General features: G+C 48.9%; 2 protein-coding genes across 7 annotated transcripts in view; one reads left to right on the top strand and one right to left on the bottom strand.

Annotated features, from left to right (window-relative positions):
* Nucleotides 1-13,443, bottom strand: part of LOC111161664 (scaffold attachment factor B2) — a 32,409-nt gene extending 18,966 nt beyond the window's left edge. For both annotated transcript variants that reach the window (XM_022525437.1, XM_022525438.1), the window contains exons 1-9: nucleotides 13,193-13,443; nucleotides 11,963-12,050; nucleotides 8,258-8,322; nucleotides 7,971-8,174; nucleotides 5,814-5,876; nucleotides 4,953-4,980; nucleotides 3,529-4,039; nucleotides 3,052-3,101; nucleotides 2,418-2,518 (exon numbers count right to left, since the gene is read on the bottom strand). In XM_022525437.1, coding sequence (XP_022381145.1) covers nucleotides 2,418-2,518; nucleotides 3,052-3,101; nucleotides 3,529-4,039; nucleotides 4,953-4,980; nucleotides 5,814-5,876; nucleotides 7,971-8,174; nucleotides 8,258-8,322; nucleotides 11,963-12,050; nucleotides 13,193-13,378 — 1,296 coding nt within the window. In that variant the 5' untranslated portion in view covers nucleotides 13,379-13,443. The remainder of the gene's footprint in view (nucleotides 1-2,417; nucleotides 2,519-3,051; nucleotides 3,102-3,528; nucleotides 4,040-4,952; nucleotides 4,981-5,813; nucleotides 5,877-7,970; nucleotides 8,175-8,257; nucleotides 8,323-11,962; nucleotides 12,051-13,192) is intronic.
* Nucleotides 13,444-13,760: 317 nt separating this feature from the next.
* LOC111161732 (scaffold attachment factor B) overlaps nucleotides 13,761-25,528 on the top strand; it is a 34,422-nt gene continuing 22,654 nt past the window's right edge. For 3 of the 5 annotated variants that reach the window (XM_022525613.1, XM_022525615.1, XM_022525614.1), the window contains exons 1-2: nucleotides 13,761-14,048; nucleotides 16,957-17,041. In XM_022525613.1, the coding sequence (XP_022381321.1) occupies nucleotides 13,860-14,048; nucleotides 16,957-17,041 (274 nt within the window). In that variant the 5' untranslated portion in view covers nucleotides 13,761-13,859. The remainder of the gene's footprint in view (nucleotides 14,049-16,956; nucleotides 17,042-25,528) is intronic. The other 2 variants (XM_022525617.1, XM_022525616.1) reach the window with 1 other exon arrangement.

Below are 25,528 nucleotides of genomic sequence, written 5' to 3'. Positions count from 1 at the left end.
CTCTGGACCTCAGGGTCCCAACCGTGAGATGACCGGGGGTGGGATGGGTGCTTGTCACTGCTTCGGTCCTGGCAGAACCCGGTGTCCATGTTCCCACTTGCAGATATGGCGGAGCTGGCTTTCCCTGAAGAAAGCCCCCCTCTGTCCAGAGCACCCCATACAGGGCCAAAGGGGACAGATTCTCCCTAGAGAGACATCAATGTCACTCCTCTTAGGAAGCTTCCCCTTCTTCCCTCTCTTCAAGATCAGGCGACTGAGCCAATGAAGGGGTCACATGACCTTCCCCTCAAACTATTTAACCTTGCAAGGACATCACCTCCAATGGCCCTGAGCGCAGAATCCAAGACCACCTCACCTGTCCCTGTGCCCCCTTGCCTCACGCTCCGCCGTCACAGCAGCCTTTGAGCAGTTCACGCAAATTACAGACTCGTCGCATCACAGGGCCCAAGTCCCGCAGCTTTAGTCCAGCGCCGAGCTCCCAGGGCAGGGCCAACTCTAACATCACTCAAGCCTCGGCTCACGGTGCTCCTCTTCCACAAGGGGCAGTGAACCCAAGACCCCCCGCTAAACTCGGTCTCCCTCCCACACACCGACGGCAGGCTGTGACATTCCTACATGACCCCCTCGTAACTTGCTGTGTTTACTTAGGTCCTCTCCAGCAGCCTGTAAGAACGAGAAGGACAGCGCCTCACAGCTGCTGTTGTACCTCAGGACGGCTGCCCCAACCAAGAAGGAAGGCAAACTGAGGATGGGTTGTGGCTTCTTAGTTGTGAGCCCCTCCGAAAGACATCCGCCATCAAGAAAAATTCATCTCACGAACACTTCTTCTGGGTCCTGTCCACTTAAGTCACGAACGCATTCACCAACGCCTACTCGGGGACACAGAGCTGGGCCGAGAACCCGCCCAGGGCAGCCAGGACATCCTGCCAAGCTCCGCCTGGGCTCCCTACAGCTCCTCCTGGCCAAGGGGCACCACGGCCCACTGGCCCGCACCAGACCAGCGCGGAGCTCCCGGCTGAAGGGGTGACTTACACTGTCTAACTCCAGGACAGTGCAAATTGGCGTTCATGTCCTCAAGTCCCTGCGAGGCTTCCAAGTGGTATTAATTTTCTTTCCGCCCCTGCGGACCATGTATTCGTTGATTTATTTTTAAAGATTTTTATTTATTTATTCATTTATTTGTCAGAGAGAGAGAGAGAGAGAGAGAGGGAGAGAGAGCAAGCACAGGCAGACAGAATGGCAGGCAGAGGCAGAGGGAGAAGCAGGCTCCCCGACGAGCAAGGAGCCCGATGTGGGACTCGATCCCAGGACGCTGGGATCATGACCTGAGCCGAAGGCAGCTGCTTAACCAACTGAGCCACCCAGGCGTCCCCGTTGATTTATTTTATTTATTTATTTATTTTTAAAACATTTTATTTATTTATTTGAGAGAAGAGAGAGACAGTGAGAGAGAGCATGAGCGAGGAGAAAGTCAGAGGGAGAAGCAGACTCCCCGTGGAGCTGGGAGCCTGATGCGGGACTCGATCCCGGGACTCCAGGATCATGACCTGAGCTGAAGGCAGTCGCTTAACCAACTGAGCCACCCAGGCGCCCCCCGTTGATTTATTTTTAAACCGCTACCATGTTCCTGTTCCCGAACTATAGGCCTGAAAATGCTGATGTATTAAAAACCAACTCTTAAAGTTTTGTATGGGCCAAAAACAAGCAGTTTCTTTACGAGCAATGAGAATGAACCACAAGAACGTTCAGACTGTAACAATTTACACACATTTTCTGCGACACAATCAACTACCTGCTATTACCCACTCTCAGCGAGGAAACGAGGCTCAGTACCCAAAACCAGGTAGGCCTCTTCTCCCTTGTGGTTTTGTTTTCTATGCTTTTAAAAAATACACACAATGGGGCGCCTGGGTGGCTCAGTGGGTTAAAGCCTCTGCTTTTGGCTCAGGTCATGATCCCAGGGTCCTGGGATTGAGCCCCGCATCGGGCTCTCTGCTCAGCGGGGAGCCTGCTTCCTCCCTCTCTCTCTGCCTGCCTCTCTGCCTACTTGTGATCTCTGTCTGTCAAATAAATAAATAAAATCTTAAAAAAAAAAAAAAATACAATGATGGGGCGCCTGGGTGGCTCAGTGGGTTAAAACTTCTGCCTTCAGCTCAGGTCATGATCTCAAGGTCCTGGGATGGAGCCCTGCATTGGGCTTTCTGCTCGGTGGGGAGCCTGCTTCCCCTACCCCCCCGCCTGCCTCTCTGCCTACTGGTGATCTCTGTCAAATAAAAAATAAATAAATAAATAAATAAAAAATACACACACTGAAAAGACCAACAAAACCAACGACAGAAGAAAGAACTCTCCAAAGTCCTGTGTTTGTCACTGGGCGCCACGCGGAGGCCGGGCTGCAGGGCGCCAGGGGTACGTACCTTCCCATACTTGTTGAAGAGGCTCTTCAGATCCGTAGCTCGAGTCGTGGAGGACAGTCCACTGACCCACAGGTTCCGGCCAGAGCTGCTGCTGGTGCGACCTGCCGCAGGAGGGAAGGGATCAGGCTTGGCCTCCAGGCCGAACGGGAAGCATGACCTACCTCAGGACGCAGCCTGCTCCTGAACCCCAACTACCCCCCATCACAGCTCCCTTGGTCTAAGCATTTACAGGATGGAAAACAAAATCTATGGGTTGCAGAGACCGGCCCCTCACTCGAGGATTCATCAGGTCCTCGTCCGTTACAAACAGAAATGAATTTTGGTGACCAATTCTCAACTTGGGTGGCGGTTTCTACGACTCTGTTCTGTTATTGTAATGGGCAGAACGGGCCTGTACTAGGACGTGATGCACTGGGATTTTCGCTATCCCATAAAGGACAACCACAACAGAGACGTAAACCATAGAAGCTCACCAACATTTCAATCTAGTCTCTCAAGATACTGGTAGATGGGTTACTTCCAGTAATCCTCAATGAAACCAACCATCGGATCCCCAGTGTGGGTTCCTGCAGGCCCCTCCCTCCCCAAATAAGGGATCCATAGTCGGCTCCCTGCCACATAAGCTGAATCATACCTTTTTCATCTTTAATGATTGGCTTTATATCTTTTTCTTCCTTAAAAGAGCTAGAGACAAAAGTGAATGTTACTCACATGGGAACAAAAGGAGAGAGAACTAAATTAAAAGTATGGTATGTGCTAAAAACTGAATACCTACCAGAAAATTAGTCTGAAATAAAATCTTAAGACACCTTTGCAAGCTTCTCTAGGCAATCTGACCCCCAAAATACGATGTCAGATTCTTAAAAGTCAATTGCATTTAGCTGAAGATAGCAGTTAACAATTTAAGAACACAACCATAGTAGGTTGGGAAAAAGAAAAGGAATAGATTCACCCATTAAAAAATACACAACGAGAAATAAAACATGGTTCAGAAGTAAGCTACGACTGCATCAGTCTGGCTGGCCAATTGCAGAAAAAACAGCTTATGTGTGTCATTAAATGACCAATGGAAAGGAGATAGCGTCTGGTCTAAAACTGAGAAAAAACAAACCTCATTTTCTGATCAGCGCCCTCACTGGCTGAGGACTCTTTAGGAGCCGGAGGGACTTCATTACAAGCTTCAAAAGCAAACTTCTTCACGTCTTCTTTGCTATCTCTGGGGTCTGGGCTTGAGGCTTCCGGGGGCGCTTCCGCGGCCTCCTCGCTAGAGGCTTCCGTGCGCTCAGAGGCTTTACTACTCTGCTCAACCGGCTGCTCTAGCCCTACAGGCTCACAGTCCGTCCGCGCGCCACCGCCTGGCTGCTCCACGGGCTCCCTTTTCACTACCGCTAACAGGGTGTCTGCCCTGCTCGCCTGAGCTTGCGCTGTTGACTCGCTGGCCAAATCTAAGTCACCCTCCTCCGGGTGGCCGCTGCCAAAAAGGTCCTCTTCCTCCGCAAGCTTTCTGTCTGGCCCCACGCTACTTGTATCCTGTGCCAAGGGCTGCTCCAGCTCGGAACCTTCTTCTTTTACTGGCTCAGATTTACAAGTTTCCCCCAAAATGTCGAGTATTTTCTCATTTTCTACGGATTTAACAGGAATAGAATGGCACAAGGTTTAATTACCAGGGAAATAAAGCAATCACAAATGCGGAACTGGCACGGCTGCCACACTAACACGAAGAGAACCGCTAGCTACACAGAGATTGGAAAACCCGCGGGTACACAAAGTTACACCGGTTACACTACCTGCGCTCCAACCGACTGCTACAGTAAGCCGCTACGCTACATGGAAGAGAAAAGGCCCCCACAGATTCAAACACCTACAACCACGTGGCTGCTTCTCGACAGTCTTCCTCGTGTTTTTGTTCAAGTGTGGGTCTTCAGACTTAGTTTCCCAGTGTCCAAGGTGCCGAACCAAATGCGATCACCATTCGATGACAGCTCAATTTCCAAAGCTTCTTCCGACTTCTTTTAACGGAACAGTCCCATACGCAAACCAGAAACTCTTCTGACGGCGGGAGATAAGCGCAGTCCAGAAGGGGAATAACACGTTGGCAATTTTCCCTGAAGAGACTCTGTTTCCTCTTCTGGAATCCAGTCACTTCGCGGTTATGAGTGCCCTGACAACTGCTTTATCCTGCCTTAACTGTATTAATCAAAAAGACTGCAGCAAAATATCACAAGATCTGTTTCATGTGTAGAAACACATGGAAGAATCACCGGGGGAATTACTTAAATGCCCCTCTATGCGGTGAGAGAGATGAAGATAATCACTACATCTCACCCAATATATTCAACCTCCAGAAACCAGAAGGGCACTTCCACAGATCTGGTGATACGACTGGGTTTCCAATCTCTGATCCTTGTATGATCTGGATTGTCCACCATTAAAATCATTTACACGACCATACACAGCTTAGAATATATAGATAGATTGAAAAAAAGAGTGGGAAAACTTTCAAACCATTAACTGTCGTGTTTCTCTTATCAGTACCTGGCTCCAAGAGAGCTTCTTCAATATCCTGTTTTAAAAAGAAAAGAGAAAGAAACCCACAAGGCACTTAAAAACTGAGCAAATATACTTCCCTGGCAGACATAGCGTCAATCACGTGCGAATCAACTTTTTTCACTCAAAACGACCCTATTCCATTCTGGGAGGATTCGGTGAGAAGCCCATTTTGTTGCCCTCCCCCGGGCACAGCCAGGGAGGCAGCGTGACACTCGGCCTGTTCCGTTCTCCCTGGAGGGTCTGGTAGCCTCACCCCCAACTAGGCTGACCAAGCAGCCTCTGGAGAGAGCAAAGACAGCCACAGTGAGAGGTCACACACACAGCGACTGTTCTATAGGTCATACCAGATCTGAGGAAGCTCTATTTCTCCCCAAGTAAGCTGTGATTTGTAACTGGAACCTGTCAACAAAGCCGTCTGTTCACCTCTCTCAAAACCTCCCCGACTGCCCACCGAACTTAAGACAATGGGCCAAATCCTCTCCCTGACCCACAGACTCGGGCAGTCAGGCCCACCCACGTCAGCGGCCTCCAGCTCTACATTCAGCCAGTCTCCCTCCTGGCCCACCGGTGGACCTCGGTTTAGGTAGGGCTTCCTCTGGGAGCGTTTACAGCCCAAACCCTTCAACTTCTCCCTGGAAGAACTTCTCCCTCCTAGTTATTAACTCTGTCCCCACTAGAATGCAAACAGTTAAGACTACTTGTTTGGCTTGACCTCTTACCCCGGGCACTCAGCTCAGCATCGGCGCTGTACGAATCGTCCTTACACAGACACACGCCCTCTCTCCCCAAGGAAAACCAAGCACTCGCGTCGCGTCTCCAGTCCTGTAGCACCAGAAGGTCACTTACCGGAGGTACTTTGAAGTCCAGTGACGAAGCGTCCAAAGTGTTCTCAAAGCCCTCCCCATCCACCTGAAAGACAAAAACAGAGAACCACTTAGTGGAGACAGAGCTGAGTGCCAGCCCGACGCCTCACCAGTTCCTGAGTGGCCTACGTGTCCACTCCCCCCAAGCGCCCACCGTCCCCTGCAAGTCTGCTGCTGGCTGTCGGTTTCTGGTGGCCTCGCCGCCTGCTCCAGGGCCGGGCGGCACAGCACCTCTGAGCAGGTCTCCCAGACAGCAGGTGCTCGGTTGGTACCAGCCCAGGAACATGCACACCCCGTTCCCAGGCAGCCTCTATTTGTTGGCGGTCCCCACATGCAACCCGGACACAATTTCCAGAGCAGAGCTCAGAAGGAAAATGAAAACCTTCACGCTTCCCTGATTTCACTTGCTAACAATACTTTTAAAAGTAACAACAACGGGGCGGCGGGGTGCCTGGGTGGCTCAGTGGGTTAAGCCTCTGCTTTCGGCTCAGGTCATGATCTCAGGGTCCTGGGATCGAGCCCCACATCGGGCTCTCCACTCTGCAGGGAGCCTGCTTCCCCCCCCCCCAACCCCCGCCTGCCTCTCTGCCTACTTGTGATCTCTGTCTGTCAAATAAATAAATAAATCTTAGGGGAAAAAAAAAAAGGTAACAATAACCAGGAACTTTTATCTACTGTGCCTTATTTTTTTTTTTTTTTAAAGATTTTATTTAATTATTTGAGAGAGAGAGAGCGTGAGAGGAGAGAGGTCAGTGGGAGAAGCAGACTCCCTGCTGAGCAGGGAGCCCGATGTGGGACTCGATCCTGGGACTCCAGAATCATGACCCGAGCTGAAGGCAGTTGCCCAACCAACTGAGCCACCCAGGCGCCCCTACTGTGCCTTATTTAACACATTTAACTGAACTACTATCTTACACGTCACTGTTTGAGAGCTTTTTACTTCTTAAAGTGAAATACAAAAACTATGCCCTCCCAAATGTAGTTTTTTTTTCCTTTTCCAGGTTTGAAGCTCATGACCTAGATACTTTGATTAACCATGAGGTAAGAAACCAAGTCCGTGCTCTGGAAATAATTAACACACAGCAGAATTGTACCGAAAGAGGCCAAGGCCAGCAAGTCATTTATTCATCGTCACCCTAGGCTGAGGGGCAGCGGTGTTTGGAGTTTGTGATTTTTGACCTTTAAAGTTTAAAGTCCAGTCCGAGAGCACTTTTTCCTTCCCCTCCCAGCTTAAAGCTTAAAAAAAAAAAAAAAAAAAAGGACAGCGAGAATAGAAAACCAAACCAAAACACAAAAAATACCAAGGAAACGAAGAAGCTGAATGCACCATGGTAGTAGGATTAAAATGGCAATCAGTTTTAGGATGGCCACAGAATTCTTCACCAAATGAAGTAAAAGCTCGAGAAAGCAACACTGGTAATAGAATTCAAGTCCTCCTTTATATACAGGAACGTTAAGAGGGTTTTTCTTCCCCACAGGAGGGGTGCTTCCGAGGGCATGAGTACTTTCCCTCACTCATGTCTTTTAACATAACCATCTAACCTTGTGCCTAGAGCACATCCTAAAAAAACCAACAGGAAGGGGCGCCTGGGTGGCTCAGTGGATTAATGCCTCTGCCTTTGGCTCAGGTCGTGATCCCAGGGTCCTGGAATCGAGCCCCGCATCGGGCTCTCTGGTCAGTAGGCAGCCTGCTTGGCCCCCTCCCTGCCTGCCTCTCTGCCTACTTGTGATCTCTCTGTCAAATAAATAAAATCTTAAAAGAGAAAAAAAACAACAACAGGAAGACCTGAATGCTGACATGACGAATTGTTTTTGGTTTCCTGTTTTCCAAAGGAAAATACTTTTATGAACAATGTCAGCCTTCTCTGACTCGTGCCGAGGAAGGGCCTCTCGCCCTTGTATCAAAAGACTCCTCAGCACCGTTGAGAAGTTAGGCGCCAGCTAACACCTGACTTGCACGCTGTTTAAACAGACATCATTTACCATGAGGCCTGAGACAGGGACCCTGTGTTTACGGTGACCGCTGATGGGGTGGCGTGCTACCTAAACGCCAGTGTGCGCTCACTCCCCGTGGCGGCCTGGGAGCACCGAGGAGCCCCAGGGCCGCCGGCACCTTTCCCCGTGTCATCAAGTCACCTACAGCGTGCTCTGCGAGCTGCGCCGGGAACTCTCGCCGTCGGGCCGCCACGTATTCTTTGCTGTCACAAAGGGAACCGAGAATGCTGTCAGCGCCGTCCTCCCCAAAGTCGGGAGCACTGCTATTCTCAACTTCGCTCTCTTCCAACACACCCACATCCATCATGTCGAGGCTCTGCAAGCTGTCTAAACCTGCATCCATATCCTCCTGCCAAGAGAACGGAAGGTGTCAGCGACTGGGTGGCTGGTCACGGAGCTCCCATTAGCGTCTCTGCCGTGGACACCACATACCTGCCCGTCTCTGGAATCTTCTTCCAGGCCGTTGTCTTCTGTACCTTCTTCCTCCATCTTTTGTCCTGATGCCAAAATAATTTTTTAATCAGATAATACTCAGGTTCTGGCCTACAAAACATGTATAGCTTTTATTCTAGAAATCCCCCCAGTTAAGGGCATGCGCTAAAATGTCTGAGAACAAACAAAAAATGTAACCCATCTATCTAGAAACTGTATACAGCCCGAACATTCAAAAGGGAAGCAAATCACTACAGTGTGTTCATGTGTGGGACACCAGCTGTCCTCAACAGGGGAAGTGGAGGGGAATCTGGCGACGACTGGAAACATTTCTGGTGTCACAACTCGGGGACGCTCCCAGCGGCTGGTGGGTAGTGACCAGGGATGCTGTGCGACAGAAGAGCACGAAGGACGGCGCCCTGCCGGGAAGAATTACCCACCCCCAACTGTCAACAGCACCAAGCTTCCAAAACACGGTGGCCCACCAGACAATGCCTGACAACTTAAAAAAAAAAAATTATGGGGGCGCCTGGGTGGCTCAATGGGTTAAGCCTCTGCCTTCTGCTCAGGTTGTGATCTTGGGGTCCTGGGATCAAGCCCCGCATCGGGCTCTCTGCTCAGCGGGGAGCCTGCCTCCCCCTCTCTGCCTGCCTCTCTGCCTCCTTGTGATCTCTCTGTCAAATAAATAAACAAAATCTTTAAAAAAAAATTATGCTTCTAAGGAATAATGATATGGGAAAATGCCCACCAAAAAAAAAAGAAAGACCACAGAGAGTAGTTCACTTTCATTAAAAGGCGCATACACATATGGATGCAATCGAGGATAAAGACGCATTTATAAAATACACACGAGAACGGCTTAGGCAGTCACCAACAGGGGTTAAGATACAAGGTGATAACATTAGAGATGATTTTATTTTCACAGGCATACTTCTTACGTTTTCTAAAGTATCTAGAAGTACGGTTCCTGTAATTTTTTACAAGAATTTTCTCTTGAAATTTCTCAATTTTCTCTTTAAATGAGAAAACCACACCAAAGGGACAGAGATATTTGCATAAAGACCCAAACTGCAGTGTGTACACTCAAGTGGTCTCTGCGCCACCATCGCGACACTCACTCAAGATGTGTGGCTTTGCTGTGTGTCAGGCACTGTGGCCTCTCCGTCATTGCCCCCACAACGCCAGCAGGCTTAGCCGCTGCATCCGACACACAGGCATCTGGTCCACCCCTTAAGAGTGGTTCGAAACATGCGTGGCAGCAGCACCCACTTTCAGGGCCCGCAGTACTCAGGACGCCAACAGGACAGATGCAGACCGCAAAGTGCCCTGAAGGAGAGTGGGGGAGTGACAAACGCTGCCAGAGAGGTCCGGACCCCAACTCCAAGGGCCGGCTTCAGTAACAAAAGCTGCAGGGCTGGGGGACCAAGAGGCTAGAAAACCTAATCCAAAATTATAATCTTTCCAAACACACCCACGAGGTTCAAAACTTTTGTCCGTTTCAATGAGCTAAAGAGGAGAAGTTCCCTTGTCTCATCCTGAAGTGTTTTTCTCAGAAAGTTTAACTTTTTACTTTTACATCATCTTGAAGACCTAGTTCCGACCAGGACACCGCGAGGGTCCAGCGCTTCGTGTGACTAACCGTGTGTCCAGACTCCTACAGAGTAACAGTCCAGCCCCACCACCTCCACGAAACAGGGCCGGGGCCACCTGTTTTCTCCCTGTGCTTTTGGTGACTTCTCAGACAAAAAGGAAGGGAAGGAACCAGTGCCCTTCTTATCCCTTCTTATCGCACTACAGCTCCCCTGGGACCGGCATCTCTTTATACCAACAAAAATAAGTACTGCCAAAGCTTTTTTGACAACATGAAAGTCCAAGTGGTTTTACCGTCACCTAAACTGTAACCCAGACCTTCGGACATGCACTGCGAGCCCTGGGCTGAGGTTTGGTTTGTCTAATGGTGCAAAGATCCCTGTTAAGAGCCAAGAACACTTTGATTAGTAAGCCTTGGCCCTCCCAAGCTTTGAAGGAGCGCCTACCTTAGAGACTTCCACTAAGAACTTTTAGATTGACAGATACACATCTCTCGGCCTCCACTCGCCTGACTACTCAGCGCTTATACTCGACCATTACAAGATCAATAAAAACACATCAATGGGTTAAAATTCGGCTTAAATATAACTCCTTTATACAACCTAATTAAAAAGTTTAACCTTTCAAAACACATAGAAAGCTTTAACAAATGAGTCATGTCAAAGTCCTTCTAGGAAAGCACTCATAAAAAGTAGATTAAAATTACTGGAAAGGCTGCAGGTTACTTTTCCCTTTCTAAGCATCTGTCCTCCACTGCCTAAATTTAACTCTTCATCATATGAATGGGGCACGTCCAGCCACGACAACTTCTTATGTTGGTCCCTTTCAAGAAAATAATCCCCATCACACGGAAGTGCCCAATTATATCGTCCTCACCCATGCAAAAACAAAATGAGGATGAAAGCCAAGGAGGGTAACAAGGTTTCAAAATTTTATGGGATTAAATGATTCCAAAAACAGCTAGAACCACCCATACAAAAAAATGAGACATGAGTCTATGTCACAAAGTGAATAAACCTTGAAAACACGCTCAACAGGATAAGCAGACACAGAGGACCACATACTGCGTGATCCTATTTACATGAAACACAATGATCAGTGACACACTGCCAGAGGCCACACACAGGAGGGGGAAATGGGGAAGAAGTGCTAAAAGGCACGGGGACTTCTTTTTGGGGTACTGCAAATGTGCTGACAGCAACATAGCTTTGTGAATGTATTAAAAAGCAATGAAGTAGGGGCGCCTGGGTGGCTCAGTGAATTAAAGCCTCTGCCTTCAGCTCAGGTCATGATCCCAGGGTCCTGGGATCAAGCCCCACATCAGATTCTCTGCTCAGTGGGAGCCTGCTTCCCCCTCTCTCTCTGCCTGCCTCTCTGCCTACTTGTGATCTCTGTCAAATAAATAAATAAAATCTTAAAAAAAAAAAAAAGCAATGAAGTGTACGCTGTACATGAGTGAATTCTACAGTATATGAACTATACCTCAATTTGAAAAAAAAAGAAATCTCACTGTGGGGCGCCTGGCTGGTTCAGCGGGTAGAACACGTGAATCTTGATCTTGGGGTTGTAAATATGAGCCCCACACTGGATGTAGAGATTACTTAAAAATAAGATCTTAAAAACAAAACAAAACAAAAAACAACTCACTGGTTTTAAAAAAGAAAAGGCTGGGTGCAAATTCTCCAACAATCTATTTTGGATCCTTAAAGATACTGAGTTCTACTCTGTCTCAGACTGGTGTCGTTTTCTTTGGTTTGAAATCTTGGTTTTTGAACTTCTAGTAAGGAAGCCACGTAGTGTATTTGGTTGCTCGGGGCAGCTTTAAGAGTGTGCCTTACGCTGGTTCTTTCTGAATCCCAACGACAAGAGCCAAGAGGTCTCTAACACGTTTCAATTTTAGTTTACGTAGCACTTGCACAACTCTCTACTCCTTCCAGCACTCCTGACAGAGCTACGCGTAAGGCAGTGAAAACCAAGCCTATTTGTTAGAGGGGAACAATGAAGGCCAAGGACATGTTCCTGCCCTGAAGGTCAGAAACGGTGTTAAAAAATTCGATCTGTAAGTAAGTTCTCTACACGCTCAGGCCTCCAGCGGCAATAAGTACGTGCAGGTACCTTTAATATATCTCTTTGTTGTCCTCTTGCTTGTGGCTTCCAAGGCGACACCAATTTCATCAGGATCCTGCCCTTCTTCCTTAACCGCCTATTAAGAAGAGATGAAACTTTACAACACTGTGGAGAGCTACAGGGCACACACCGTTCTTTGTTAAGTAACGACTCCCCAGCAAACAAAGTCAAACACTTCCTTGCAAAGAGGAGTAACTCCCGTCCTACTATCTGGGCTGCCAGCCCAAAAGGCACGGGATGAACCCAGCACAACTCGGTTCTCTCCGGGCCCTAAGCACAAAAGACAAAGGGATGGGAGAGCTGGGGCTCCAGGGTGCGGGTCAATGTCTAGTTCCAAAATGGCCCTTAAACTAGATCTTGCCCAAACCTCCACTTTAATACCAATAACCGTCAAAGAGACACCCCGCTAAGTCCACCATCTGTAAGGCTGAGAGGGTTTCCACAAGCCATGTTTGACCTCTGGGGAGAAACCCCACCCGACAGATTGGGTGATGGGGCGGGGGGGGGGGGGCGGGTGCTGCTCGGCGCCCTCCTCCAGACGGGGCATAGGACTGGGCGCTCAATGGTAAACTCGAGCTAAGAGCTTGCTCCGCGGGAGAGTCAGCAATCCCTCAATACTCAACGCGGGGTTGAGCGCGGCCAGGTGGGGCATGAACACCGGGAGCGGGGAGATGGAGCAACACCTGAGCCAGCACGCAGGGAGACATCTCAGGTAGAGCGAGGAGCACTACAAGGCACCAACCAGGAGAAGCCCTGGAAGAGTGGGGGACGGGGGGAGGGCATGACAGGAGCGAAAGTCCTGGAGTGGGAACAAGCACAACCTCCACCCCTTTAAGATCTCAAAGGCTCTTCGTTCCTCCGTTCCCCACGGGAGGAAACTGAGGCGCGGGGGGAAAAAGGCACCTATCCAAGGTCACAGAACCGAGTCTCCGACCGGAGCCCGGAAGAAGTCCAGGCGGCCGCTCGGCGGCTAAAAGGACGCGCTTTCAGCACTCTCAAGGCGACCAGCTGCAAGGAGGAACAAAAACAAGGTACAGAGAGGGGTGGTGACGGGCCAAGGTCACAGAACCGGGCCCCCCGGTCCCTGCAGGCTCGGGCCGGGGTCGGTCACAAGGCGAAATGGTGGAGGGAGGCCCGCGTCCGGCAATCGCGCTGACAGGCCGGCACGGGGGCGTGCCCCGGCCTCCTGCTCCAACCCGGGACGTCGAGCCGCCTCACCTTCTTGAGCCGCTCCATCAAGACGCTCTTGTTGCCGCCCGTGTCCAGATTCCGCTTCTTCAGCTCCGCCCGCAGGTCTATCACCCGCAAGTCACTTAGCCGCCGTGTCCCGGCCTCCGAGGCACCCGATCCGACAGCGGCTGTGCCAGAACCCGACTCGCCGGACCCTGCCAGAGTCTCCGCCATCCCAGGTTTCACGGCCCCGCCACCCTCTTCCCACACCGCCGGCGGCTGTAGCGGCTCTGAGCACAAAATGGCGCCTCCTAAGAGGAAAACGCACTCGCTTCCTCCCGCCCCGCTTTCCGGCCGCGCATGCGTGCCGCACTTGCCAGCTTTCTTAACAGCACGCGCGCTCGCGCGTCGACCAACCGCAGGTTCCCCACCACAACGCGCAGGCGCCGTAACTGCAGCACGCATGTGTCACGGCCGTTCGCGGCGGGAGGCTGGCGAGATGCAATGCGCCTGCGCACTTCCGTTTTAGTTCTCACCACGCATGTGCAAATGCGACCGGCAGCGTCGGCTCCGCGCCGGGTGCGCCTGCGCAGAAGCGAGGCGCGCCAGGGCGGCTGGAGCGGTTCCCTCGCAGGCGGCGCCATTTTGTGCTAGGTGCCCAGATAAAACCGGCCCGGTTCTGTGTGAAGTGGGCGGTGGAGCCAGGGTCCCTGGAATGGCGGAGACTCTCTCAGGCCTAGGCGATTTGGGTGCGGTGGGCGCAGCGGCTCTGAGCTCTGCCTCGTCGGAGACCGGGACGCGGCGGCTCAGCGACCTGCGGGTGATCGATCTGCGGGCGGAGCTGAGGAAACGGAATCTGGACTCGAGCGGCAACAAGAGCGTTTTGATGGAGCGGCTCAAAAAGGTAGAGCTGGGGCCCTGCGGGGGCGGGCAGGAGGTGGGAAGGGGGTTCTGGCGGCCGCGACCGGGGTCCCCTGGCCTCGGGGTCCGCCCCCGGCCCGCTGTGGGGCCTGCGTCTGGCCTGGCGCTCCAGGCTTCTCCCGGCTCCTCCCGGGCCCACGAGGGAGCTCCCACCCCAGCGCGGCCGGGGTGCGCACCTCAGCGCCGCGGTGGGGAGAGAGCGACACCTGGGCGCAACCCGGCGACGGCGCCGCGGCCTTGGGGTGGAGGGCGGCGGGGCACCCAGGCCGAGGGCTCCTGTTCTCCGCGCCAGTCACCGCGCCGCGCGGCCTTCCTCTCAGAGGCCCACTCCAGCCTCCAGAAATGACGGGAAACCCGGAAGCCCTCATTTCCTGGGCCAGGTGGGGGAACTCGGCCAAGGTCACACGGCCGTGGCGACAGGCCGGCCGATTTCCTGAGCCCGCGCTGGCCGCCGGGCTTCCCCTGGAGGTTCCGGCGCTCGCCGGCGCGTTAGGGTGGACGTCCTTCGAGGAGAGGGGCTAGTTTACCGAGCGACTGCGGCGGGAACAAGTTCGGAGGTTAAAACAAAACAAAACGGCTGGTGGACTCGCTAGTCCTGGCTCGGGGAAGTAACGCGGAAAGGGAAGCGCTGTTTGCGGTAGCGAGCGGCAACATGGGAGACGCGGCGGGGGCCGCGAGGACGGCCGCAGGGCTTCGCCGGGAGGCAGGCAGGCAGGGCGCCCGTTCTGGGGTCTGGCCTCGGGCCTCTGCCGGGTCTCCGTGGCGCGGACGACGTCGGACGCTCTCTCGGCCTGTTTATGCCGGAAGGAGCCGCAAAGAGGAGCTTTCGGGTTCAGGATGAACCGGGCTTGGCTCGCTGCCTGGCGCGGGAGACGCGATCGTTGTCACAATTCACTTTTCCTCTCTGCCTTAGTTTGTTCTGTGCGGCAGCAGGACTGTGGTCTCTGCCGTGAGCGTGCTGAGGGGCGGGTGCGAAAGCCTGAGCAGTTCATTAAACGCTCGGGGCCTTCTGCTTCCCCTTTTCCCGTACTCGTTGGCTTCTGTGCTCTTCTCCCGTTTGCCTGTTCTCATCTTGGGACTTGGGTGTAGTCTCTGCCTCGGCCACCCCCCAGCCCCTGCAGACGGTGTGACTTGTGACTCTTTCCACCCTCCTGGCTCCCCGGCGACGGAGGAACAGGGCATTAATTATTATTGATTACCATTAAGCGGGAGTAGGGATCGTTTCTCGTTTTTCGAATGAGGAAGCTAGGGCTCGGGAATGGTGGTTTGATGAGCTCAGAGTCAGTGGGGCTCTTACGACTTGAGTTTGTGTTTGTTTCACTATGGATACTAACTCCCTTGGCTCCCCTCGGGGCAGGTAGTTCATCAACGAAGATGATCTAGAAAAATTGCTGGAAGGTTGAGGGTTGCCACCAGGGCCTCCAGTCAGCAAAGCGAAATTGGGACTTTTATCCTTTTTTACTCCCAGTCTGCAAGCCGGCAAAGAGGATAGGATGGCACTGAGCTTTCCTGTCAGATTTGGTGGCTGAGACTGGTGTGTGACTTCAAGGAGCCTCCATCACTGTTCTCTTAGAGCCATTTTTCATTTCTTCTCTCTGTTTTCATTTTCTTAGGGGTGAGGTCATAGCATGTAAATATCAGCAGCCTGTATGTTGACCTGCTACTTTACCCAAGTGAGTCTAGAATTACTGATTGACTTTTTCTTTTTTACTTCTACCATCTAGTTAGTGTCCCCCCTTTTTTGGTCATTTTTCCAGAAAGGGCAAATGAGGAAAAGGTGGAAGGAGCACAAAGAGTAGTTTCCCGAGCTCTGTAAGGATGACTCATAGCCCACAGCGTCCCTAGGGATGATCCTGTAAACACTGCACCCGGAGGAGACTTACTAGGGGGCAAAATGGTATACCTCCTATCTGGAGCACTTCTCTGTTCTCCTAGTGGTATTCCAGAATCCTCTTTTGCCAGGAAGATTGGGACAGACATTCTGGTTGTGCTTTCCTTGATTCCAGAGTAGAACTCCCAATTCCTCCTCCTCACCCTGGCTTACAGGAGAAGAGAGATTTTTTTTTTTGTTCCTGGTACAGATCAGATATGGAGCGTCTAAGCCCACAAATTCACAGCTCTTGCAAATTCAGACTTCCACGCTGAGAAACTCCTGAAGATCTGAAATTTCTGAAACCGTCTGCATATAAAAGATTCTATTTGAAGTGGGTTTAAACAGAATTCTTACTCGCAGGATAATGCAATAAGAAGAGAAAGGGTTATCGGTAAAACCTAAAATCGAAGTCCAGTATCCAAGAATATCACTGAGGACATGCTCAGTAATCATTTGCTGTGCACCTCCTTGGTGCCAAGTGTGGGTGTGGGCTGTTCAAGGGAGTGATGAGCTCTTGGGTGGGAGGTGGGGCTTACCAAGAGATGGTTTTAATCCTTACCCTTTCAGGCAAGTCCCCTACTGTTTAAGAGCAAGAGCTTTGGAGTCAGTCTTAGATGTGCATGATCTGATGAGGTAGTGCAGGTCATGTCCAGCCTCATGCCACACACAGTACGATCTCAGCCGAGTGAGTGTAAGTATCTGTCCAGACAGTGCCAAGTGTAGGCATGGCATGGAAAGGGAATCACAGAGGGTCAAACAACACATTGCTGGGTAAAGCCTCGGGAAAAGAGTGTGCTTTTTCCTTTCTGAGCTCCCTTGGGTCCAGGAATAGGATGATCTAGATGGTGGCGATGTTAATACCAAGAAATAAGTTGACTCCAGAGCCATTGTCCAAGGGAGAGCAAGACAGCAAATGGGTAGAGGGATGCCCTTTCTAGATCAGCAACCTGAAGTTTCTGTGAAAGTCAAGTCTGTGTGCTGCCTTTTTTGGTAAACCTTTTTTTAACCTCCCCTCTAGGCAATTGAAGATGAGGGGGGTAATCCTGACGAAATTGAAATTACCTCCGAAGGAAACAAGAAGACGTCAAAGAGATCCAGCAAAGGTATGGAGGATTTTATAAGCACGGCTAATGTTGAGAACTTCCTTCACAATTATTTCCTTTGCTAATGAGCCTGTTTACTTGGCCGTGTTTGGGGTCTGTGAACTACCCTGTGAATCCACAGGGCCTGGGATGAAGCTTTGCGTTCCCTTCAAGATCTCTCTAGTGTATTTTCTTTTTCTGGTACTTGGGAATTCTGAGGGATGTTTGCATATTGGTTCATCAGGCGCTCAGCAGCCCTTGTTTACCCAGACTTTTACCCTTCTTTACATAGAGAGTACTTAGGGTTGCTTGGGTCTCCTATTTCTCTGACTGAGGAATGTTATTTCTCTTTTAAATACCACCTGGCCGAAAGAGAGTCGTCAGTTTCACCGACTTTGGTTTTAAAATTGCCTAGTGCATAAGTGCTCCAATCCACGTGGCAGTAGTGACCTTTACCATCTGACCGAAATCTCCCATTTCCCTCTTCTCCCCTTCAGCCTTCCTCTACTGCATCCTGGGCTTTAGTCAGGCGCTGAAGATGTGCTTCCCTTTCTTGGTCCTCTTTTGCCTAGGCTTGCGTTCTCTGCTTACCCCTCTCCCCATGTGTCCGCAGTCAAGTCTTTGTTCATCAGCAGACACCTGTGATCCCACCAGTAGCAACTCCTCCCACCTTCACCCTCTGCACAGTCATGACCCTGGTCGGTTCCTTAGGCCTTTAGGCCTTGCTCTTTTGTTGTTGGTTTTGTTTTTTTTTTAAGATTTTATTTATTTGTCAGCATTTGCCAGGAAGTGCACAGGCAGGAGGGTTGGCAGGCAGAGGGAGAAGCAGGATCCCCGCCAAGCAAGGAGCCCATTGTGGGACTCAGTCCTAGGACCTGGATCGTGACCAGAGCCAAAGGCAGATCCTTGACCGACTGAGCCACCCGGGTGCCCCTGCTTAGATCTTGCTTTAATGCTAATGTCACTCTGTCCCATGTTAATGAGGTTGTTGGGGGCAGGGGCTCTATCTTTCTTGTCAGTCTTCTTTAGTATTTACTTGTAATTTCATCCAGTAACATTCAGCTACCGTTTTAAGAAAGAATCAGTTAAAACTGGACATTTGAACTGTTCTAAAAGTTCTTTTGGTAATTGGTGGCTTTGTTGCGTGGACCCCACAACAAAATGAAATACTCATATTACCTGGCCAGTGGTGAAGAATTGGGTTTGAAATGTCTAAGGGGCAGGGACCAAGGTCAGCCACATTGTGTCATATAAGCTCTTGGACAACAGTAGTCAGGCAGCCTCACTTTGGAATGAAGTCACTTCTGTGGTCCCTAGTACATTGTGAATTTTTGGCTTTGCCCAAGTAAATGTCTTTGCCAGGGTAAGAGTACTGGACAATCCCAGAAAGACAGTCATACTGGTAGAAAATAGGACCTCTTGGGCTCCTTTTGTGTTTTACTTTCTTTTTGATAAAAGAAATACTTGTGGGGAGCCTGGGTGGCTCAGTGGATTAAAGCCTCTGCCTTCGGCTCAGATCATGGTCCCAAGGTCCTGGGATCAAGCCCCATATCGGCCTCCCTGCTCTGCAGGGAACCTGCTTCCTCCTCTCTCTCTGCCTGCCTCTCTGTCTACTTGTGATTTCTGTCTGGCAAATAAAAATAAATAAAATCTTAAAAAAAAAAAGTACTTGTTTTAAATGTTTTGTTATGTTTTGTTTCGTTTTTTTAAGTATAGATAAGCATTAAGTAAAATGTAGAAGCAGCTCCTTTTTCCCAGTAATGCGGTGGTAACCCATTATTAGAAGGTTGGCCATTCTTTCCCAGACTTTTCTGTGTGTATGCAGTCTTTTAAAAGTCAGTATATAGAGGGGCGCCTGGGTGGTCAGTTGGTGAAGCATCTCACTTTGGCTCAGGTCATGATCCCAGGGTACTGGCATCCAGTCCCACATCTTTGGGCTCCTTGTTCAGCAGGGAGCCTGCTTCTCCCTCTGCCGCTCTCCCTGCTTGTGCCTGTGCCCCCGTTGTGTGTGTGTGTGTGTGTGTGTGTCTTCGCTCTCTAAAACAAATAAGTCAATAAAATCTTTGGAAAAGTAAATATGTAAAGATGTGTATACAACCATGCACATATATTTTTCTTAAGGAAATAGGTTTTAGTTTACAAAATATTTTTTAGATTGCTGCTTTTACTTTCCACATTAAGGATATATTTCCATAGTACCTTAAAGTATAAAAAGATTTTATTCATTTTTAAACAGTTTAATTGTAACTTTTCCTATCAGTGTACCACAGTTTAGCTCATCAGTCTCCTTTGTTATTAAACTGTTGAGATTTTTTTTCCATTTTTGACTTGGCATTTCCAGTTCTCAGTGCTGCCATGAACCAGAAATGTCTCTGTGTAAAGAAACATATTTTTTGATTTTTTAAAAAAATATTTTATTTGAGAGGGGATGAGCAAGAAAGCACAAGCAGGGGCGAGGGGCAGAGGCAAAGGAAGAAGCAGACTCCTAGCTGAGCAGTGGTGAGCCTGCCCGATGCAGGACTTGATCCCCAGGACCCTTGGATCAGAACCTGAATCCAAGGCAGATGCTCAACTGACTGAGCCACCCAGGTGCCCTATTTTTTGATAACTTAATTAGAAGTAGAATTATGGGGTCAAGGATATGTGCATTTTGAATACTGATAAGTAGCTCTTCCAACAGGCTGTGCTGGCTGGTATCTCCACCAGCACTGGGGAGAGGGCCGCCTATTGAAAGTCTTACTGAACATTGAGGATTATCTTGTTAAATATATGTTTAAGGAGAAAACTACTATGTTTATCTGCATTTGTTCACAGGTAAAGTGTTAATTTACATCTCGTTACAGGTTAAACTGCTTCTGGTAATTGGCCATCTGAACTTTCTGAACTGCCTTTAATGCCCTTTGCATACTTTTCTGCTGAGTTTGCCTTACTGATTTTTGAGGGCTTGCTCTCTCAAATGTCGCAGCTGTTTTTGCTAGTTTGTCTTTTGACCTGACTTGCGCATGATATTTTGGTCCTATGAGTTTTAATCTTTAATACAGGCTGCACTGTCAACGTATTCTATATGGTTTCTAGATATTTTTCAAAGATTTTATTTGTTTATTTAACAGAAAGAGACGCAGGGAGAGAGGGAACACCAGCAGGGGGCGTGGGAGAGGGAGAAGCAGGCTTCCCGCGGAGCAGGGAGCCTGATGCAGGGCTCTGTGCCAGGACCCTGGGATCATGACCAGAGCCGAAGGCAGCCGCTTAACGACCGAGCCACCCAGGCACCCCTGGTTTCTAGATTTTATGTTGTATTTTAAAAGGCCCTCCTTGGGGTGCCTGGGTGGCTCAGTCAGTTAAACATCCTACTGTTGACTTCATCTCGGGTCGTCATCTGCAAGTAGGTGGATGGGGGCTGGAGCTCCGCAGCAGGCTGAGTGCAGAGTTTGCTGAGATTCTCTCCCTCCCCCTCTGCTCCTGCACATTTGCACACTCTCTTTCTCTAAATAGATAAAAATCTTTTTTTTTTTTTAAGTTATTTTTAAAAGCAAAAAAAAAGAAAAGAAAGGCCCTTCTTTGCTTTAAAATTATAAAATGTATTCTACGTTGTAGAGTAATATTTATGGTTTTGTTTTTTAATTCAGATGTTTAATTCGTTTGGAATTTACTTTTGCACGTGCTGTGAGGTAGGTAGGGATCAAAGTCCAGAACATTTCTGTTTCTTTTTGCCCTTTCCTGGTCACACTCCCTGAAGCCCCCAACACCTCACCCCACTCCAAAAAAGTTTGTTGTGATGACTTTCATGATGAATTAGTTTTGCCTGTTCTAGAACTTCATGTAAAATGGAACCATTCAGTATCAACCCTTGTGTCTCGTTCTTGGCTTGGCGTAGTTTGTTCTATTCCTGAGCATCACAGTCCATTTTGGTATTTGGTGGGGCGAGTATGTGCGCTCTTCCGTCTTGTTTTCCACAGTCTTACTACATTTCAGGAAGAGTTTAATGGAAATAAGTTCGTTCTTCTGACCTGCTTGGTGAACAGACGAAAATGCTTTGAAATCTGCATTGTTGTCCTCACAGTCCCAGAGTGTGTGTCAGGCAGCCTCGGCACTTCCTCAGAGTAGTTTCATACCAGGAATCTGTTAAGCATAATCTTTTTTAAAGTAATTATCAGAAAAGCAAACGTCACTGGCAAAGTAAAGTTGATCTGTTTCCTTTTTAGCTCTTAGCGACCCGTGCTGTGTGTCTGTTCTGAACCAGGTTAATCATAAGGAAAAGATGGAAGAATCAAAAATTTTTCACGTGTCCTTCATCCCGCCTCCCCAGATGTTAGCATTTTACTAAATTTCTTTATCCTCCCACCACCTCCTTATGTATGTTTTGTTTCATTTCTGAACTCCGTGAGAGTAAATGGCCGGCACGGAGCCCTCTGGCCCACAGACTTCCGGACCGCCTGGCAGCAAGCGCATTACGGAGCCCTCGTTAATCAAAATTGAGGCATTAACTTAGATACAGTTGCCTAAGCTGAGATCTTTTTTAGATGTTAGGTTCTTTATTGCTCAAAAGGAAGAATAATCCACGGTCATGCATTGCGGGCAGTTGTCACGTGTCCCAGGGCAGTTTCTGAGACTTCCGTTGTGTTCCTGTCTTGCCGGTTTTGAAGCGTACAGACGGCTGGTTTCTGAATTGGGGTTTATTTATTTGTTCATTCATTCATTTTGTTCTCCTCTCATTAGGTCCAAATAAAACACTTTTGTCAACAGTACCACAAACATTGCTCTCCCTCTGTTCTCTGTTCCTCGGCATACCCTCGCAAGGCACATGCTGTCCCGTTGAGTAACTGCCTGAAAGTGCTGCTGGTCAGGTTTCTCCACTGGAAAGTATCTCTCTTACCCTTTGTAATTTTATCTCTGGGGGAGAAACTGTAAGACTTCTCTAAATATCTTGTTCATCCTCCACTAGTTTTATCACCCACTGATTGTTATCCGTTGGTGATTTTCTAAATTTATTATCCTATCTACATTTCTTAGTTGGTTTCTGCTGTAAGGGGTGACTCGCCCTTCTTTCCTATTTATCAGTGTGTACTTAGAGAGTCTTATTTCGTTCAGTAAGTTATAAACCTTTGTGATGATTATTTTAATGTTCTTATTCTAGTGAGAGCCCTTCAGGCTGACCTGTGTGTCCTTTTGACGTATCCCTGTCCGTGTTTGAGCACCTCCTTACGTTCTGGCAGAACAGGGCATTCCAATCTCTTGTACTTCCTGCTGCACCTTGGGAATCAGCCATTTCTTCTAGGCTCCCCTGTCCTTTTTTGTGGAGAGTGGTACCTTGTAGGCCAGTGCGGGGTGTGTAAGGTCTGTTGGACTGAATAAGCCTCATGAAATTAAATCCTGGTAAAGCAATTGAATTAGCCAGTGACAGCTTCAGAAATGTGAAAAAATAAAGCTCTGGCTAATATGAGCTGTGTACCAACTGAGCTTGCTAGCTAGTTAAAATTGTTTACTAATTGATTCTCTTGGATTTTGGAGGTGGCAGTCATACTTGAGACTGAAGCAGGATGGATATTAAAAAAACATGTTTAGTGTTCTTAAATGACAAAATAAAAGTAAAAGGAAATATTTAAGACCTGTGACATGACTAATTTTGAGGTTTTCCTAGGTGTGATGATCTTGCTAGAAAGTTGTTGATCAGCCCCAAGCTGATCTTAAAAGAAAGTGCATAACAACTGAAATTCTGAATAATCAGTGACATAGAGTTGCTCTCATTTTACTAGTAGGTTATCAAAAGAGTTGGAAGTTTGAAGATTTGTTCGTCTTAAAGGTGGCATTGAGGTTGCCTGGCTGGCTCAGTCATTAACACGAGCAGCTCTTCATCTCAGGGTCACGGGTTCAAGCCCCACATTGGGTATGGAGCCTACTTAAAATATATATATGGTTTTTAAGATTTTTTATTTATTTGACAGATAGCAAGAGAGGGAACAGAAGCAAGGGGGAGTGGGAGAGGGAGAAGCAGGCTTCCCACTGAGCAGGGAGCCTGATGTGGGACTTGATCTCAGAACCCTGGGATCGTGACCTGAGCTGAAGGCAGACGCTTAACAACTGAGCCACCCAGGCGCCCCTAAAATATATATATTTTTTTAAAGGTGGCTCTAGGGACGCCTGGGTGGCTCAGTGGGTTAAGCGTCTGCCTTCGGCTCAGGTCATGATATCCGGGTCCTCCGATCAAGCCCCGCATCAGGCGCTCTGCTCAGTGGAGAGCCTGCTTCCCCTTCTCTCTCAGTCTGCCTCTTTGCCTACTTGTGATCTCTGTCTCTCAAATAAATAAAAGGTGGTTCCAAGGGTTTTTCAGTAGATGATGCTGGAGCAGTTGGCTCTATCTGACGGTGGGGAAGGACCTGTTCTTCCTCCTTCTGTGGAAAATAGACATTCTGGCTAGGATAGTACTTTTATAGTCGCCGTGGTGAGGGAGACCTGAAAGGACACTAAAAGTAAAACAAAAAGGCAAATAAACTCAGCTGCATGAAAGGTTTAATTCAGCAAAAGACATTATAAATAATCCGGGCGCAACAGACTTAGAAGCAGCCTTGAGGAATACAAATATCCAGGAAACGTCGAGTATTCTTACACATCAGTAAGGCAAACATGCGGTCCGGTCGGCAAAGTAGAGACTGTGAATAAGCAGTTCACAGATCAGAGAAAAAAACATGGCCTGTGGACACAAACGTTCTCTCGGGAGGGATTGAAGGAAGGCACATAAAAGCAGAATTATCATTTTGTCTCTCACACTCGTAAAAACTTACACTGCTCGCAGTGTCCCATGCTGGCAAGGGAGTGAGAGGTGGGCAGCTGTTGCACGTGCTGAATTGAAGCCTCTTTGCACGGGGGCCACAAACGGAAGAACGCGCTCGGCGTGATGTGAAACACGCAGGAGGGTCCGCATGCTATGCGGGAAGGTACTTAGGAGCACGACTCTTCCATTGAAGTAAAACTCACGGTAAAATGAGGATATAGGTACGTCAGTGTATTTATGATCAAATATGTTTTAAAAGTAATGACCTGCCCACTCGGGGTGCTGTGGGGGAATCCGGCAGAAGTCGGGGGAGGCAATCCCACCGGTGAGTTCGGACATGATCCCTGAGGCAGAAGCTCTGCAGGGCAAGAGGAGCTGGGATCCCAGGCAGGGAGGCTGGGGCCAGGTGAGGGAAGCCAGAGCAGGGTGGGTAGAGCCGTGCCTTCCAGTTTGGAGGTTGCGAATGAGGATGACGTTTATTCCGGAGGAAGGATCTGAGGGGCACCTTTTCCCTTGGTGCTGAAGCAAGCACTCGACTTTGTTCCAGAGAGCTCTGGTTTCCATTCTCATCAGTTCTGCATTGGCTTAAGCACATTTTTTCTTCTTTCTAGAAAGTAGGGTGCCTTTTCTCAAATAGTGCTTCTTGATCAGCTTTCCAGCCAGGGTTATGCTTTCTTCTGTATGTACTCAAGACTAAGTGTTTTTGTTTGTTTGTTTGTTTGTTTTTAAAGATTTTATTTATTTGACAGACAGATCTCCATCTACGGAGAGGCAGGCAGAGAAAGGAGGAAGCAGGCTCCCCAGCGAGCAGAAAGCCCAATGTGGGGCTTGATCCCAGGACCCTGGGATCACGACCTGAGCCAAAGGCAGAGGCTTTAACCCACTGAGCCACCCAGGCACCCCATTTTTGTTTTTAAAGACTTTATATATTTATTTGATAGAGGTGGCAAGAGAGGGAACAGCACAGGGGAACTGGAGTGGGAGAAACAGGGAGCCCGATGGGGGCTCCATCCCAGGATGCTGGGATCGTGACCTGAGCTGAAGGCAGATGCTTAATGACTGAGCCACCCAGGTGCCCCAAGACTAAATGTTCTTAAGAGCACGCATTCCCTTGTGGTCCTTTCTTACTTGAGAGAGCTCCCCCACCCCACCCCAGGGGGTTTGGGCTGCAGCATATCTGTGCTATTCTCTGGGGCAAAGGTGGTTGTGAAAGTGGAAAACTGATTTTGCTTGTTAGAAACCTGCTGCCTCTCTTGTGAAAGGGAGAGAGAGGATTGCAAATTTGTGGTGACCTACTTAGATTTTTCCAGTAACTAGGATAGAACTGGATAAAAACCAATATATATATTTTAGAATGACTTCAGCTTTATCAAATATAAGTCTGTGGAAATGCTGCTGGTGCAACTTCCTGATATCTTTACATAAAGATCATTGGCTTGAGTTCCAGACATTTTTTAAAAAGCTCGAGGCATGTTTTGTCATAGATACTACAAAATGGCAATGGTATTCCCAGCCAGCCACTAAGGCTGTTTTCACATAATACATTGAATTCTGCTATTAGTGTCATGATCTATGTTTTTAAATAATGTATTCCTGACAAACCTTTCAGATTTCCTGAAAGATATTCCTGAATGAAATTAGAATATGGAAAAATCAGGGGTGCCTGGGAGGCTTAGTCGGTTGGGCATCTGCCTTTGGCTCAGGTCAGGATCCCAGATCAAGCCCCTAGTCTAAGTCCC

The sequence above is a fragment of the Enhydra lutris genome, unplaced genomic scaffold (genome assembly GCF_002288905.1).
Source record: "Enhydra lutris kenyoni isolate GAN:26980312 unplaced genomic scaffold, ASM228890v2 scaffoldscaffold86, whole genome shotgun sequence".
Taxonomy (NCBI): Eukaryota; Metazoa; Chordata; class Mammalia; order Carnivora; family Mustelidae; genus Enhydra; species Enhydra lutris.
Note: the sequence above shows the minus strand (reverse complement) of the source record. Positions and strands in the feature narration are given on the sequence as shown.